General features: G+C 46.9%; 1 protein-coding gene and 2 pseudogenes across 1 annotated transcript; all 3 read left to right on the top strand.

Moving 5' to 3' along the window:
- Positions 1-1,156: 1,156 nt before the first annotated feature.
- Positions 1,157-8,002, top strand: LOC137155674 (olfactory receptor 52P1-like). The gene is made up of 2 exons (XM_067552026.1): positions 1,157-1,247; positions 7,021-8,002. The coding sequence occupies exon 2, from the start codon at positions 7,064-7,066 to the stop codon at positions 8,000-8,002; it is 939 nt and encodes a 312-aa protein (XP_067408127.1). The 5' UTR covers positions 1,157-1,247; positions 7,021-7,063.
- A 16-nt stretch (positions 8,003-8,018) lies between these two features.
- Positions 8,019-8,777, top strand: LOC137155675 (olfactory receptor 52P1-like; annotated as a pseudogene).
- A 5,037-nt stretch (positions 8,778-13,814) lies between these two features.
- On the top strand, positions 13,815-14,780 carry LOC137155677 (olfactory receptor 52P1-like; annotated as a pseudogene).
- Positions 14,781-18,755: the final 3,975 nt, after the last annotated feature.

Genomic DNA, 18,755 nt, shown 5'->3' on the forward strand with positions numbered 1-18,755 from the left:
AATAAATAAAACATCCCAGTGCAGAAGGGAGCTGAGACGTGGGCATAACTGGGGAGTCTCCTGGGCAGGCAGTACTGGCTCCAGAGCGACATTCTCCCCATGATCTCTTTGTCGAGCTCCCAGAATAAGGTGAGCATCTGGCTTTATGCAGGACGGAGTCCGTGGGCCAGATTCAGGGCCCAACCCCAGCTTAACTGAGAACACAGAGATTCCTTTGGCGCAGGTTCTGTGGAGAAAGGGGAGCCTCTGTGATCTGGCTATTCCCAGCAGTCAGAATATCTTTAGGGGCCATGAGAAGCTGGGCATAAGAGTGAGCAACTTTCAGGCTATTCCCCAGTTTGCCCCAAGATCTAAGCACCACACAGATGGTTAAAATCCACCTCCCGTCCATTGCACTTTCTGCAGGCACAGCTCAGCAGGCCAGGAGAGTTAGCCCTGTGTGTTAAGAAGGTTTCAGCTGAAGGGTCCCACTCAGAGCCCAGAAAACCTGCAAACTGAACCAGGACATTCTGGGTGCTCTCAAGATGAGACCCTGGGGCTCCTGACAGGTGTGACATGCATTACAGGGACAAAGACCACTCTCAAATGCGTGTTCCCTGAAGGGGGCTCAGGAATCTGTGCTTCCCCATGGCAGGATATTGTACAATGAGGGGTTTATGACTAAGCTGGGCCAATCTGTGCTGCCCTCTGTCAGAGAGGCTATCGGATGGGAGGGACTGTTACTGTGTGTGGAAATCCTACATTTGAAACCAGGATGCACAAAAGCCTGTCCACGTGTATGACGCGGTCTCAGGGATTCAGCACAAGGTTCATCAGCTGGGAGTAGCAGCAGATGCTCTGATTCTATGACAATGAGCAGCAGCACAGAAATGCTGATAGATAAATGAGCACGTCCAACCCTTGGCTCTTCTTTTCTCTCTGGGTTTTGGCAGTGCAGGACAACTCTAACAAGTCTGCAAGTCTTAGTTGCCATGACAATCTGAGCCTCTGTTATTGGTGAATCATTTCTTCTCTCCCAGGGGAGGCTCTTTGGCTGAAATTCTCCAGGGTCTATTTACTGCACTTCCCACTGCGCATGGACGACAGGGAATTGTCCCCGAGTCGTGGTCAACCTGAGATCCTCCAGGGACTCTACGGGGGAATCATAAAGCTCCCTGTCCAGCACTGCAAGTGTCAGACGTGAGATTCATACATGGATTCTCAGGTCACAAAAAGGAGATTTCTTCTCTTTGCTAAGTGGGATTTCGGTGAGTTGCCTGTTTCTGCAATAAATGTTAGTTCTAAGGGCTCAGGAAGGGTTCGAGTCAAGAATAATCTGGGAAGGAATTCTCATTCACAGAGACTTGAATTGTTTGTATTGTCAGAAATATCAAGGGATTTACCTCATAAAAATGGCCCTAAAGGTTTATTGTAAATAGTTTACACAAATATTTGTATTTAAGATAATTTCCTTGTGTCTTAAAGTGTCCTTCCACCTGTCAAATATCTTCCTTTTTTCGGTCTCAGAGGTTTTTTCTCTGTTTCGCTCAAGTTTTCCAATTAAGCCATTTTCTGCCATGTTAAGAAGTGTAGCCAGAACCTCTGCAGTGGTTATCTGTGATACCTGAGATTTCACAGCATGAATGGGTCACACAGGGCTTTACAGACTGGCCTCATTCTGCTCTCACATTCTGCCTTCACTGCAGATTGACACTAGCGTCACTGAGAGCAAAATCAGGGCCCCCATGTTTTGAAATCCCCATCTTTCATGCTTGGTCACAGGAAGCCACATAAACTGGGGATCTTCCTTCAGACTCTTTCAGCACCCTAACAGAATAGCTCTCGCTGCTGCAGGACTGGAAGCCAGGATCTTCACAGCAGGGAGCCTACAATTCCACACTAAGGTTTATATCTTGGTCCCTTTGAGATCAATGGCAAAACTCCCATCAAGGCCAGAATTTCATGCTAAATCCACATTTAAGGACATAACTAAAAAGCCTAATTTTCACCAGCCATGAATCTCCTGTGACTTCAACTGGAGTCATCCTGCGGCCTCTGAGGATGCATGAGCTCATCTGGAGCAGGGAAAAACAGACAGAAGAGTAGCTGAAATCTTAAACTCACAGTTCAGAGGTTCAAAATAATTAGGGTGACAATGTCTTTGGGGTTGTGGGGAGGCTTTTATCTCTGTTCTGCATCTCCTGTTCTATAGAGGATGAGGAGCAACAAAATGCAGTAAAAATAAAACCATGTTTTTGACTTAGAGGAAGTCAGGCAGTGTCAGAAATCTGGCTGGGGTAGATCCAAATACACACAATGTGTGTGTGTGGGTTGCGACATGCAGTATCTAGATCACAGTGTCATGGAATCCTTAAACTGGGTGAAATAGGGAATGGACATCCTGCCTAATTCACACAGCAAAGAGTTGTAACAAGGCCTCCTGCAATCTCTGGGTCCAGAAGGGTGTCTGTAATGTGGACACACTGTAGTAGATTGTCTCTGACACTTTCCTCTATACAGCCCATCCCTTCTCCTGTAACCAATCCCACAACAACTTTGTGGCAACTTCAGCAATTGCAAGCATGTAACAGCAACACCAGGAAGTTGTGTCTGGTTTTCTAACTGGCGAGAATACGCTAAAGCTTTGTGTTGTTTTGAGGAGGAGTTACTCCCATTGGCTCCTTTTAGTCTCCACGTCCTCTATCCTGTCCCCCAGGTCTGCCCCATCCAGGCTGTGTAGATATTTGTATGAGCTGTCACTGTGTGGTATGTCCAGCACCTGGTGTTGGTCCTGGGTGAGTGGATCATTGTGTGGCAGGGCTGGAGGCTGGAGGGGTGAGGAGGGGGGTGGACACGGACAGGAAGGCAGCACTGTTGAAATTCAATTTTTCTTTCTCATTGTTGGTCTCAGGACAATGCTGGAATTGTTCTTGGCACCGAGTATGTCTGGGCAGGTCTCAGGGCCTCTTTCCCCTGGCGAGCCAGATAATTGCAACCTGGGTGTCACAGCCCTTACTCATTGTTTTTTCCATTTTTTTTAATGGTTGTTGAATGTTAATTATACATCTTCAGTTTCAGTTTCCACAGCTTCCCCAGTGGAAAGAACCATTGATATTTGCTCCTCAGCTGGTTCTCTCTCACATTGGATCTGGAAACCTGTCTATATTCTCCTTCCCCATCCCAGGCTGCCCCGATTCCAACACTATGCTGGGTGCCAGCCTCTTCTCCATGCTTCAAAGTTACCCCTGGCCCCCACAACCTCCAAGCCACTCCAAGCTCCCCAAACTCTTCCCCGGCAGAGGTTAGGTGCCCCCGTTCCACCTGCTGTCTTTGTTAGGAGGGCAAAAGTGACAATTTCTCTCCAGTGAGGAATGTCACACCCCAAGTAGAAGATGTGTAGCAGGGCTGGGGTTTGTGAGAGTGGGGAGGGGGGTGCACACAGATAGGCACCTGTGCTGTGCTGCTGCTCTTGTTGCTCCACACACACGGGGTCTGCTGCACAGCAACAACGAGCAAGCTGAGAAGTGTGCACAGTGTATCATGACAGCTAGGAATTCTGGGTCATGTCAGTGTTAGGTAAATACAGCTGCCAGGTGCAGGCAACACCCTGGCCTCTGGCTGACACAGTGAGCCACTGGGACACAGATGCTAAATCCGGGACTCCCTGAGATCATTTGTTAGCCAGCTCTGTTAGCCGTTAATGGGACAGTTGTACATACATTCCTCAGGGTGGAGAATTTATAGGGTCCCGTGAGCATTTTTCTCATCTGAAACTCTCATCCATGCAGTGGCTCACGGGAAGCCTCACACCTGTGAAAAACACACCTAAAGTGTTGTTTTTAAAGCTTCAAAGTCACATTGGACTTTTTCCCTGTGGAGATAAATTCAGCACTGTCATGATGTAGGAAGGTGTAGTGGATTCCTCCGAGCCTGGGCCCGAGGAAGGGCCATAACGACCAGAGCAGATAGTGGAAGGGCCGGCAGGGCAGGGAGCTGGCTAGCGATAGGGCCCGCCGAATGGCCAATCCCACCACAGAGGGGCAGAGCCTCCGCCAGCGCTGTGAGTACAAAACCAGGCCCCACAGGTCAGTGGGAAACAGGCTGCCGCTGGAGGCAGACGTGCTGTCCCGCCGGCTTCAGCAAAGGCCTGAATCCAGCCGAGCCGCTGCCCCAAGCGAGCGGCCCCAGAACAGAGGCCCTGGGAACAGCCCAAGCGACCGAGCCTTAAAAACTGGATAGGGCCTCCAGGCCCCAGAGACTGGACTGGACCACCAGGCCCCAAGGACTGGACTGGGCCTCTAGGCCCCAGCGACTGGATCAAGCCCCCTGAGCCTGAGGGCTGGGAGATACCCTCTGAGGCCGGTCCTGACTTGGAGGAGCTTCCTGACGCTGAAAGCCTGGAGCCCAGTGACCTAGAGGAGTTGTTCTCGGCAGAGGAACCCCAGGAACCCTGTGACCTAGAGGAGCTGCCCTCTGCTGAGGAGCTCCCTGCCTTGCTACCAGTGGATGAGGAGGGACTGGTGAGCTTGCCACAGGCCGTGTATCCCAGAGACCCCGAGGACCTGGAGGACACAGGTACCTGGGGATACAGGGAGGAAGTGGCCCAGGAACAGCCATAGCCGTGGATGAGTCAGGGGCAAGACACCGTCAGCGTGTTGCAGCGGGAGCCCCGCCGACTCAGTGGCAAAGATATTTGCCACTGCTGGGGCCCTGGCTGGGATGCAGTGGAGACGGGTGGGCCTGTGTCCACCTCCCCCCTTCCCTCACCACCCGGGGAAAGGGTACTCTTCCCTACCGCTACGGATAGTGGACCCACTTCCAGCCTTGCCCTGCCTAAGGGCTGGGCCATTGAACTACTAGCCAAGGAACTCATTGTTTATGATCCTCCAATTTTTTTCAACAAATGCAAACATTATCACTATTTGATCATAAGAAGGGTAAGCAGCTGAGTTACCGACGGGTGTCTCTGCTTTCCCTTGTCAGTTAACAAGGCAGTATAACGAAATCACTGTACTTGTTATGTCTCAGAAAAAGCTGGATGCATTCAAAAAAGTGTCTCACCAAAAGAAACAATGGAAGAAACAGAGCAAAAAGTCCCAGCCTGGCATGATAATGTGTATTTCTATGGGGAGAACGTGGCTCATTTCCAAAAAAGGAATTGCATTGTAAATCAAATCTATGGTTCATCTAGTCAAATGTTCTCTCTCTGACAGCCACTTCCCAGGGGCTGCCGAAGAATGCGTTGGGGGGATAACCTGACCATCCTGAGGGTGTCACCTTAACGCCTAATAGCTAGTGATTGACTTGTGCCGTGAAACACACAGGCATACAGGCTTTCCAAAATATTTATTTAGCTGTATCTATTATAAAGGAAGATTCTTATTATCCATGTAAATGTCCAAAAACCTTCCTGATTCTTCCTTAGCTCCTGGCCTCAACTTCATCTTGTGGCAATGAGTTTCTCTGTCTAATAATGCACTGAGTGAAGAAAGCATTCAATTTGTAATGAGTTTTGGCTTTGCCATGTTTCAATTTAATTGAATGTCCTCTTGACCTTGTGTTATGAGACAGGGAGAACAGATTCTTCATATACTCTCTACCAGTCAGTATTTTATAGACTCTTCTTAAGTCCCCTCTTATTTCTCTTCTTTCTAAGGTAACAATCCTAGTTTTTTCAAACTCTTTCCCTAGGAGAGTTTCCCTAGGCCCTTGATTTTTCTTGTTGTCCTTCCCTGAACCACTCTAGTTCTGCAATATCCTGTTCAAAAGGGTGCTCAGTACTGCACAGAGAAGTCCAGAGGAGGGTGAAGAATTGACTAATTGACCACATTGCATTGTATTTTCAGTATTATTCCCCATCCCACTCCTCCTGTGTCCCAATGTTTTGCTTAGACCTCGTCTACACTTACCTCTGGGATTCGGCAGCAGTCGAAGGCAGTTACGCAAGCTACTCAAAAAACTTACGTCACTCCCATTGATTTCTCTGCTCCTCTTCTGCATGGCATCTTCACTGCACTGCGCCGACGAGAACAGTGTTCCCATCTATGCAGCGCCATGCCATTTGCGAAGGTGATCTTAGTACGTTGATTTCTGGATTGACTGAGCGGTCTTCACTGACCGCTCAGTCGATCCAGAGAAATCCATCTGCCAGCGGCGACTTTGCCTCAGTCAGTGTAGCCGAAGCCTTAGTTTTTGTCAATACAGTTAATTTGCAACCTTGTTAGGTGTTTGAGGAGTTCAAGTTATTCCCTCAAGTAGGTGTATATGTTTCACTTATTGGCATCGAGCATCATCTTCCATCAAGCTACTCATTCACCGGGCTTGCTGAGCTCCCTCTGAGAACATTTCTGGACTGGACTGTGGCCTAACTAATTTCCTGACATGTGGAAAGAGCAGAATATTGGGTTTGGAAGGGACCTCAGAAGGTCATCTAATACAACGCCGTACTCAAAATGAGAGCAAACCCAAGTAAATCATCCCAGCCAGGGCTTTTTCATGCTGGGCCTTTAAAACCTCAAAGGATAGAGATTCCATCACCTCCCTAGGTAACCCATTCCACTGCTTCACCACCCTCCTAGTGAAAAATATTTTCCTCATATCCAACCAAAACGTCCCCCAGTGCAACGTGAGACCATTGCTCCTAATTGTATCATCTGCTACCATTGAGAACAACTTAGCTCCATCCTCCATGAACCCTGCTTCAGGTAGTTGAGGACTGCTATCAACTACCCCCTCGTTCTTCTCTTCTTCAGACTAAACAAGCTTAGTTCCCTCAGCTGCTCTTCATAAATCATGTGCCCTAACCCCCTAATAATTTTTGTTGTCCTCCACTGGACTCTATCCAATTTCTCCATTCTTCCTATAGTGGGGGACTCAAAACTAGACAGAATACTCCAATTTTTAGCTTACCCATGCTGTCTAAAGGGGAATTATGTAGTCACCTCACTGCTCACCCCCTTTCTATACCATTGGTAATATAAAATATTTACTGTGTTATTTGTTATCACGTGTGTAACCCCCTCACTGGACTTCCCTTCACAGGCATCTGAGCATTTATGAGCCTGATCGGCGACCCCACTAACTCATGTCAGCTTTCAACCTGACCTCCTCCAGCCTGCCAATGTTCATCCTTAACGGCATCCCGGGGCTGGAAGCTGCCCACATCTGGATTTCCATCCCTTTCTCTCTGTTCTACGTCGTCAGCCTGGTGGGAAATTTCACAGTTCTGTTTGTTGTCATAAAAGAGGAGAGCCTGCACAAGCCCATGTACCTGCTACTCTGCATGCTAGCGCTCACAGACATCGGCATGTCTACCTGTGTTGAGCCAAAGGCACTGTGCATATTTTGGTTTGGTTTCAAAGATATCACTGTGGATGGCTGCCTCACCCAGATGCTTTTCCTTTACGTGTTTGTTGCTATGCAGTCAGCCATCCTCGTGACAATGGGCTTTGATCGTTACGTTGCCATATGTAACCCTCTAAGATACACCACCATCCTCACCAATTCACGAATCGCTAAGCTAGGGCTAGTGGGTTTCATGCGAGCTGTTCTTTTGGTTCTGCCCTTGCCCCTGCTACTGCAGAGGCTGCCATTCTGCGCCAACTGTGTTATCCTCCACACGTACTGCGAGCACATGGCTGTAGTGAAGATCTCATGTGGGGATACCAGAATAAATCGGATGTACGGACTGGTGATAATAGTAATGACCACCGGGTTAGACCTGACTCTCATTGGCCTAACCTACGGGCTGATCATCAGGGCTGTCCTCAGAATCTCCTCAAAGAAAGCCCACCGGAAAGCCCTCAATACCTGCACAGCCCACATCTGTGTGATGCTGATGTCTTATACTCCCTACCTCTTCTCCAACCTGACACACAGGTTCGGTCAGGGCATCTCTGCCCACGTTCACATCCTCTTGGCCAACCTTTATCTTTTTGTGCCCCCCATGCTCAATCCTATCATTTATGGGGTCAAAACCAAAGAGCTTCGTGACAAAATTGAAAAATACACCTGCAGAATGTGATCATCTGGGGCCACTCATGTTCCTACTGGTCTGCATGCTGGCGCTCACAGACATTGGCCAGTCTACCTGCATTGCACCGAAGGCACTGAGTATATTTTGGTTCCGTTCCAAAGGCATCACCATGGATGGCTGCCTCACCCAGATTTTCTTCATTTACGTGATTAGTAATACGCAGTCAGCCGTCCTCGTCATAATGGCCTTCGATCGCTACGTTGCCATATGTGACCCTCTGAGATACGCCACCATCCTCACCAATGCACAAATCACTAAGCTAGGGCTAGTGGGTTTGATACGAGCTGTTCTCTTGGTTTTGCCCATGACCCTACTACTGCAGAGGCTGCCATTCTGCACCAATCGCGTTATCCCCCACACGTACTGTGAGTACCTCACTGTGGTGAAGATGTCATGCGGGGAGACCACAGTCAACCAGATGTACAGCCTGGTGATATTATTAGTGAACATCGGGATCGACGTGACACTCGTTGGCCTGTCACATGGGATGATCATCAGGGCCGTCCTCAGGATCTCCTCCAAAAAAGCCCTCTGAAAAGCCCTCAACACCTGCACAGCCCACGTCTGTGTGATGCTGATGCCTTGTACTCCCCTCGTCTTCTCTACCCTGACACGCAGGTTCGGTCAGGGCATCGCTGCCCACGTTGACATCCTCTTGGCCAACCTATATCTCCTTGTGCCCCCCATGCTCAACCCTATCATTTATGGGGTTAAAACCAAAGAGCTTCGTGACAAAATGGGAAAATACACCTGCAGAATGTGATAGCCTGGTGCCACTGACTTCAAACCTGTGTGACATAAGGGGGAAAGGATGTGTCCTTATTAATCAAGGGTGCTCTGCCCCTATTTGGCTGAGCTCAGCCCTGTGGAAGTTCACAGGATGAGAAGTTCCTCACATCCAATGTCTTATCACTCCATCACCAAACACTGCTCTCTGCGACCATCACCTGATCTCGTTCAGCGTTGTCACCCATCATCCTCAACCCCCACACACCCTGTCACTCGGCCTTTCCATGACTTTCCGTCCACCAACACTGATGACGTCTCATATGCTCTCAGCCCTATTTTCCATCAGTATGGTTGTTGATTCTCACCATTCCTCACTGTCCTCCATCTTTGACTCTTTTGCCCCTCTCTGCCTCCACAAGATCCCCATCTCTGCCCTCCACCAGGCCCCGATAATCCCTTCCAGTCCTGAGTGTTGTGGAAGACTGAAAATCAAGGGTCCTTACTAACATGTCCGTTGCCTACTGGATGATCCAAAGTAAGCCAGACAGCAGATTAGCAAAATCAAATTTATTCTTTACGTAAAGAAGGTGGTCCCTATATACTAGAGGCAACCCTTAACACAGAATTCTAAAAGCTCTTATAGCGTATACAAACAAGTCTTTTTACGTCACAGTTTTCATGGCCATACATACTAAAAAAAACTGCCTATCTAGGAATTTTCTAGTTCAGTATTTTCAACTTTCCTTATCTAAGTTACAAGGTCTTTCTCTGCATTCCATCCCTGCTGGCACCCAGGCTTCATAACTATTTTATAACTTCTGAACATGCTAAGATTAAATAACTGCTAGAAAGACATTTTCCATCTAAGGCTTTTACAGCTATTTCTAAAAATCAATTCTCAAAAAAACAGAGACTCCATCTTCTTTTCCCTTCACAGTCCCCACTTTGTTCCTATTAGTTCTACTACTAGGAACACAATCATGATATATTCCTTCATTTCCCTTGCCGATATTCCAATACCGTATTGACCTTTGCACCATTTGTCTCCTAGGGATTTTAAACTTTTTTTGCTGGAATAATGAACAGTAACATTGCATACAACAAAACATTAACATTAACCTTATCATAAACACTATTATACCTACAAACAATTTTTTAAGCCATGATAAGTCTGGTAACCAAGAAGTCAGAGCATTCCAGATGGATGACCATAAAATATCAATGCCAGATGGTGGCATTGGAGGGTTAGCGAATTCATGGAAAAATCTGCTGACGTTCCAAATTTTGTGTACATCCATCTCGATTTGACCTGATTCATTTTTATAAAAACAAAAGATTTAATTCAACATTACACAAACTCCTCCTTGTTGAGCTAAGAATTGGTCTAGGGCTAACCTATTTTGAATACTCATTTGTGCCAATGATTCAATTTCAGCCTGTAATTTTAAAATAGCATCTCCAGTTACATTGGCAAATATCTCAAATTCTGCTGAAACAGTTCTTAGTGCATACTCCAAATCACCCACTCCTTGCCAGGGAAAAAACATTCTCCATCCTCTCCAGAATGCCGAAGAGTGTTCAGTTAATGGGTTATAATGGTGAGCATCCAGGGTGGGCCTAAAATTTCTCTTAGGTCGGTGATGATATACAACCTCATGTAGAGGAACTGGATGCACACGTCCAGGCCAGAGATATACTAAAGTACATCTTCCTTTCCACCTTGGTGGTAAAGTATTTCCCGCCCAATTTCTACATGCCCACCATACACCTTCCTCTATTGGAGTAACTCCTCTGCAATGATTGGAATGGGCTTGGTATAGCACATGTAGCATGATGTTAGCCCATTCAAACCAGGTATTATTTACATATTGATTGATGGTAGTAGCCTTTTGAATGATCCAAATCTCTTCTCTAAAATGGTCATTTTTATATAAATTCATATTGTGATACGACAGGTGCCCAGGGCAGCCAACTGATAATGCCAAGGTCAGGGCAGGCTGCAAAAGGAGAGCAGATTCTCCCCACGCTGGTGGGTGACACTGAAACCCGGCTTCCCAACCAGCCACAAACTACTTCTGATTTCCCTACACTGGATATCAAGAAGCCAGTCCACAAATTCCCACAGCCCCCTTTACTGCATCTCAGCTCCAGGCTCCCAAATCAGCACTAGGTCGAGTAAAGAGACCAGTTACTAGAACCCTATGCTCTTTACTAACAAGATTCCCTCTGACCCCAAGGGGTCAGCCACAGCACCAGTTCAATATGAGTTTAGATCTTACCTAAAATACCACGCTGGCAGTCAATCCTTTAGTATCTAAACTAAAAGTTTATCGTAAAAAGAAAGAAAGAAACCATGAGAGAAATGTTAAAGTGTTAAAGTAAATCACAGATATACAAATGATTAAAAGTCCATTTACATCAGGTTTCTGGAAGAAATGTGGATTTGCAGGCTTGTATAGTTCCCTCTGGTTCACATCCAGTACCTGGATGGGTCTAAGTCCTTCGGTTCAGTTGCAAGATGAATAGATCCAGAGGTAGGTGTGTGTCTGCAGCTGGACAGGATCATAGACCAAAATGGACCCTGTGGTTTGATCATATATACCCCCCCCGGCCATGCGGCCTGTGGACAGTCACAAGAAGCAAAATGGAGTCCATAGTCACATGGGCCAATCCTGGTGACTCTTCAGGTGTGCCTGGGGTCCAGTCACGTAAACAGGTTCTGGTGACTCATTGGTGATGCTGGCTTCTCTCTCTGGGCCCCGTGCACCTGGGAAGGCGTTAATGGGCCATTGAGCTGGCCATTGTTCTGCAGCCATCCTATCTGGGGTGTTTCCCAGGCCGCACAGTTTGAAACACAGATATCTCAATTACATCTATAAGTTCCATTTCACATGTTACACATGAACATAAGCATTATTCTCTTACTTAGCATATTATAACCTTCCTAACAGTACCTGACATGGCATATCCCACATGGATTATTATGATTCTGCCATCCAGATGTCACACAACATACTAATGGCCCCCCCTCTCAAACCAGCCCGCATGACACATATTCTCTAGCTTCATCCACCATTTGTGGGTCTTGTTACACATAATTCCTCAGATGGAATCTAGCGTACAATTATAAACTCTCTTCTTATTCAATTTAGTGGCATTGGATCCTCGTTTCTGTATCAAAGTTTTACTGATTTTTCCCCCTTCCATCATAGGTAGATGGATAATGTAATTGCATTTTGGATATTTCCCTACATTCCTTACTTCACAGGTAACGTTTAACCAGAGTTTGTCTAATTCTGTTACCGATACAGGTTGTGTCTATTGCACACATATTGGTGCTGCTGGTTTCCTTCCCAGGAGAATTAAGTCTCTGGGATCAACCCTCATTCCCAACCGGTGTTCTTTCCCTATTACTATTCCCATGGGATTAGTCCAGGCCAAACTTTCCCCTTCATTAATTGGCACAGGAATAGGTATTAGGGGTATTCCTTCCCGATGATGGATTGCCATAAAGGAGCACACCCAACAATCTTTGACCTCCCAAGATGCAGTTAAATTCTTTATCAATTTATAAAATAAATTGGCTTTAAAATCTGCATTGTCCATGTTTAAATTAATTAAAAACATCATCAAGAATAACAAATCTATCTTCTACACTAATTCTAAAACAATTTATCCCCTTAATATAAGAAACACACCACAAAATAATCACAAAGTGATTAAAATATTATAAAAATAATAAAGTCCATTAGTATTTCTTTCCTGGTGCACTCTTGACTCCGTCGACCGTCTACTTCAGAGCAACCAGAAGGGGATTGCCCGTGATTCTTCACCCTTCCACGTCTGCTTCAGAGCAACCAGAAGGGGATAATAGCTGTGAGAAAAAGGCATGAGGCAGTACATGGAATACGGAACACTCTTACAGAGTAAAATTAAACTGCCTGAGAGCCAGGGCAATAGACTGCTTGACTGTCCACCCTGCCTGAAGGCCGGACTATGACTCATAAGGAGACGCTATTCCCTATTTAGGAAGGCGCTGTGGTCTTCCCTGGAATCTGGACCCAAGGAAGGGCTGCAGCGACCAGGCCATATCTCCAACAAGGAGAAAAGCCAAGAAAGAGAATCGCTAAGACAACCATACCGAGGATGAGTCTGTAGAATATAGAAAGAATAGCTAATGGGTGTTGTGCTTTAAGATAGAATAGTAAAGTATATAGCTTGGGAAAAGGGCTGGAAGGACCTGATAAAGGCTGTCCGGGTGCTAGCACAGCACAAATAGAGGGCAAACATAAAAACAAAAGCTGACCAAAGCTGACTACACCCGGCTAAGTAACAGTTGAAACTGCCTACAAGTCAGGATGACTCAGCAGAAATGCTCACTGATCATGATACTGACCCAAAAGTGACACTGTTCACTGGTTGGTTACATACTGAGCAAGCTGATCAGTTTGGTGATCAGCCTGTGGGTACTTAAACCCAGAAAGTCAGTTGCACTTGGGACTGCAGCCTGCTGGGATCCTTGGTAGCTGGACTGAGCCCTTCTATGAACCAGCAGCGTCGAAGGGACGGCTAACACTTATCAGAGTCGACTTGGCCCAAGGGGCTTAAGGAGAGAAGCATCTTTCGTAATGTATGTAAGTAGCACTTGCTTTAAGATAACAAATGAACATCTGTCTGTTTATCTGTCTGTGAAGAGTAATTAGGATTTTACAAATGACCATCTGTCTGTAAGTATTGAAATAGCCAAGAGTTTGCAAGCGACCATCTGTCTGTAAACATAAAATGAGCAATAGTAGAATTGTGTACTATGAGAAATGATTGCATGCATAGAAAAATATTAGGCCTCTGTATCCTTCTTTGGTTTCATGTTTGTATTTTCTACGTTTATGCTCTTTAATTAATATTAATGACTAAATAAATGAGCCATATTGCTTCAGTTAAAGCCCTGTTTTTATTCTTGTTCGGTCGCCCCCACTCCTTGGTGGAGGCAACTCCTCTGCTCCCGGAGACCCACGATCCTAAAGCTAAAGCCTTACTGGCCGCTCTGAGTCCACGGAGTCCGAAGGAGCAGATGGATAATAAGTTTTCAGCTATCAACCTGACCTCCTCTAGCCGACCAACATTCATCCTAAATGGCATCCCGGGGTTGGAAGCTGCCCACATCTGGATTTCCATCCCTTTCTCTACGTTCAACACCATCACCCTGTTGGGAAATTTCGTGGTTCTGTTTGTTGTTGGCAAAGAGCAGACCTTGCACAAGCCCATGTTCCTGCTGCTCTGCATGCTGGCGCTCACAGACATTGGCATGTCTACCTGTGTCATGCCGAAATCACTGAGCATATTTTGCTTCGGTTTCAAAGACATAGCTGTGGACGACTGCCTCACCCAGATGTTTTTCCTTTACGTGTTTGTTGCTATGCAATCAGCTGTCCTCGTGACAATGGCCTTCGATCGCTACATCGCCATATGTGACCCTCTGAGATACGCCACCATCCTCACCAACGCATGAATTGCTAAGTTACGGCTAATGGGTTAGATACGAGCTGTTCTCTTGATTCTGGCTTTTCCCCTGCTACTGCGGAGGCTGCCATTCTGTGCCAACCGCGTTATCCTCCACATGTACTGAGAGCCAATCACTGTGGTGAAGATCTCATGTGGGGACACCAGAGTCAATCAGATGTATGGGCTGGTGATAATATTAGTGACCATTGGATTAGACCTGACACTCATTGGCCTGTCCTACGGGCTGATCATCAGGGCTGTGCTCAGGATCTCCTCCAAGAAAGCCCACCACAAAGCCTTCAACACCTGCACAGCCCACATCTGTGTGATGCTGATGTCTTATACTCCCATTCTCTTCTCCTCCCTGACACACAGGTTTGGTCAGGGCATCGCTGCCCATGTTCACATCCTCTTGGCCAACCTCTATCTCCTTGCACCACCCATATTCAACCCCATCATTTATGGTGTCAAAACCAAAGAGCTTCATGGGAAAATACACCTGCAGAATGTGATCGCCTGGGGCCACTGTCTTTAAACCTGAATGACAGGAGGGGGAAAGGATCTCTCCTCGTCAATCAGGGGTGCTTTGTCCCAATTTGGTTGAGCTGAACCTTGAGGAAAGTCACAGTTTCAGAAGATCCTCACACCTAATGTCTTATCACTATATCACCAAGCTCTGTCCTCTCCATTGCTAAGTTCTATCTCTCTGCCCATCACCTGATCTTTGTCAGAATCAGCTATCATCTCCCAGCCCCATATTTCCTGTTATTCGGCCTTTCTTTGACTTCCAGACCACCAGCACTGATGATTTTTTATATGCTCTCCGCCCTATTTGCCATCAGTATGCTTGTTGATTCTCACCATTCCTCACTCGCCTCCATCTTTCACTCTTTTGCCCCTCTCTGCCATCACAGGGTCCCCAACATTGCCATGCACCAGGCCCCAACAATCTCTTCCAGTCCTGAGTCTCCCCAAATCTGTCTCTCTAAATTCTAAACTAGCAGACACTTGGAGTTTTCCCCTCTGCTTTATCCCCCACAAAGCCATGAAATTTGCCCTCCATTATCAGTTCATTTTAGGACTCACATTGCACAGAGACTGGGCTCAGAATAAACAAAAAGTCTATTGAACAGAAAATCACAGATGCAAAGATGAAGGACGGAAGAATCCCATGCACTGCTACAAACTGGGGACGTAGTTCTGCAGAAAAAGACCTGGGTGTTACAGTGAACAAGAAGCTGGATATGAGTCAGCAGTGTGCCCTGGTTGTGAAGAGGGCTGTTGGCATACTGGGCTGCATTAGTAGGAGCATTGCCAGCAGATTGAGGGAAGTGATTTTTCCCCTCTATTCGGCATTGGTGAGGCCATATTTGCAGTATTGTGTCTGGTTTTGAGTATCCCACTATGGAAAGGATGTGGAAAAATTGGAAAGAGCTCACGGGAGGGCAACAAAGATATTTAGGGGGCTGGAGCAAATGAATTATGAGGAGAGGCTGAGGGAACTGGTCTTGTTTAGTCTGCAGAAGAGAAGAGTGAGGGGGGATTTGATAGCAGCCTTTAACTACCTGAAAGGGGGTTCCAGGGAGGATGGAGCTAGGCTGTTCTCGGTGGTGGCAGATGGCAGAACAAGAAGCAATGGTCTCGAGTTGCAGTGGTTGGATATTAGGAAAATCTTTTCCACCACGAAGGTGATTAAGCACTGGAATGAGTTTCCTCGGGATGTGGAGGAATCTCCATCACAGATGTTTTTAGACACAGCATGACAAAGCCCTGGCTGTTATGAAATAGTCACAGTTGGTCCTGCATTGGGCAGGGAGGTGGATTAAATATCCTCCTGGGGTCCCTTCCAACCCTAATCTTATAGGATGCTATGATTCTATGTTATGTCATTAGCTGAAATTTTAAATGAGATATAGTACTGATGAGGGAAGGAAATACAAGGAGGTCCCCCCAGAGGCTCATGGAATAATAATGAACTTTCAAAGTATGCAGCCTGAAACAATGCATCTTTATTGTTCACCTGAAACTAACTGGATACAGGATGTTAAAAGAAATAAGCCAGAGGATGGAATTCCAGCCGAACAGGCATAGTGTGGAATTCCAGAGTGATGGGTTTCAGAGAGCGCTGGCTGACAGGTATTTTATTTTTCCATCTTTACAAACGATTTGCAGAGTGGAGGTTACCGACCACTCCAACACATCAAGCCTTAAACATAAGAACATAGGGATTTCCCATCCTGGGTCAGAGCGTTCACCCATTTGAGCTGGTATCCTGCCTCTCAAAATGCCCAGTGTTGAATACTCTAGAGTGGGACCATAAGCAGTTGTCATGTATCAAATTGTACAATATGACCCCATGGAGAGGGAGCAGGATTCCTTCCTGACCCTAACTGGAGCTCAGTTTATACCCTGAAGCATGACGGAACTGTCGCTAATGTAGCACTTTCTATGCCTGGGGGCCAAAAACTTAGGAGCCAGAACAAATCTCAAAGGCCTCACGGAGGTGGTGAAGGTGTCCATGTTCCCCTCTCGGCGTTTTTCCACAAGCTGTGAACCATGCGGTCTCAAAAACAAGATGCTTTAAGGGCCCCAAAACTTCCGGGGCCTGTGCCGCCACCGCCCGAACATCCCCTTTGGTTCACGTTTCCCTTCTGGGATGACATAAGTCGGCTCCGCTTCAGGGGTGGGGGGCATCCTACTCCTCCCCATACCCTTGCTCGGCCAATCCCAGCTCTTGGCACAAATTCAAAAACCCTTGCTGGGCCAATCCCAGCTCTTGGCGTGAAACACCTGCCGATTGATGGAGGAGTCGCACCGATCGCTTCCGGTCATGTGACCATCTGGGGGCAATCCCGCTTTCAGGGCGAAACCCTCTCCCATTGGTGGGGAGCAGTCAGGGAGGTGTTCTCGGAGGGCGGTCACACCATCCGCTTCCGGTCAGGTGCCCCATCTTGACCAGGAAGTCATAACCCGAGGAGGGACCGGACGTCAGGTGACCGGATGGTGTGGGACTTCCGGTGATAGAGGCCAGTAGGGCAGGGCTTACGGTCACGTGTACATTTGATTGAAGGTAGGGCCTTTGTACTACTGGAGATAAACAAGCACGGCTGTACCTCTAGGTCCTCATATGGCCCTCCTAAATGTTGGCCCCAATTTGGGCACCCTATAATGAAGCGTTTTTTATCCTCACAACCCCCTGAGACAGGGAAGTGCTCTCCCTATTTTACAGAGGGGAAACTGAGGCCCGGAGTAGATTACGAGATGACACGTTCAAGGTCACACAGGAGCTCTGTGTCCGAGCTAGGAATTGACCAGGTCCCCTGAGTTCCAGACCAGCGCATGATCCACTAGACCCCAGGGGGAGCTTTTCAAAGGCACAAGGGCAGTGGGCAGCAGAGTCTCATTGAATGTGGATGGACAATGGGCACCTCAGTCGCCTCTAAACATCTCCCTGCACCCTCCCCACCCCAGTGACAGCACGTGCAGCTACTGTGAACATTTCCTCCATCCTCCCTTCCCCAGTAACAGCCTGTGCAGTTACACTATCCATGTGCACATCGCAATCTCAGGGAATCAGCACAGGGCTCATCAGCTGGGAGTAGCAGCAGATTCTCAGATTCTATGACAATGAGCAGCAGCACAGAAATGCTGATAGACAAATGAGCACGTCTAACCCTCGACTCTTATTTTCTCTCTGGGGTTTTAGCAGTGCAGGACAACTCTAGCAAGTCTGCAAGACTCAGTGCTCTGACAATCTGAGGCTCTGTTATCAGTATATAATTTCTTTAATCTCAGGGGATTCTTGGACTGAAATTCTCCAGTGTCTATTTTCTGCCCATGGAACGCAGGGAATTGTCCCTGTGTCCTGGCCAGCCTGAGAATCTGCAGGGACTGTATGGGAGAATCATAAAGGTCCCTGTCCAGTATCGCAAGTGTCAGACGTGAGATTTGTACACTGGTTCTCAGGTTACAGTAAGGAGATTTCCTCTCTCTGCTGCCTGGTATTTCGGTGAGCTGCCTGTTTCTGTAATAAAGTTAGTGATAAAGGATTGGGAAGGGTTGAAGTGCACAACAATCTGGGCAGAATTCTCCAGCACAGAAACTAAAGATTTATTATAAATTGTTTAGACAAATATTTCTTTTAAAATCATTTCCTTGTCTCTTACTGTGTAATTCTATGTGTCGGTATCTTCCTTTTTTTGATCTGTCATTTTTTCGCTGCTTTGCTCAAGTTTACCAATTCAGCAACTTTATTGCCATGCTAAGACGTGTAGTCAGAGCCTCTGCAGTGATATCTGTGAAACCACAGATTTAACATCACAAATGGGTCACACAGGGTTTTACAGACTGGCCAGATTCCGCTCTCACATTCTGCCTTCAGTGGCTCACTCCAGATTGACACTGGCATCACTGAAATCATAATCAGGGCCCCTTTGTTTTGAAATCCCCATCTTTCATGGCAGGTCTCAGAAAGCCACAGAAACTGGGGGTCTTCAGACTCTTTCACCAC

The sequence above is a fragment of the Emydura macquarii genome, unplaced genomic scaffold, assembly GCF_026122565.2.
Source record: "Emydura macquarii macquarii isolate MOO-44397 ecotype Brisbane River unplaced genomic scaffold, CSIRO-AGI_Emac_v2 contig_1369, whole genome shotgun sequence".
NCBI lineage: Eukaryota > Metazoa > Chordata > Testudines > Chelidae > Emydura > Emydura macquarii.

What these genes read in the sequence shown, in the direction of transcription:
- LOC137155674 (XM_067552026.1), top strand. Translation starts at nt 7,064, where the DNA reads ATGTCAGCTTTCAACCTGACCTCCTCCAGCCTGCCAATGTTCATCCTT.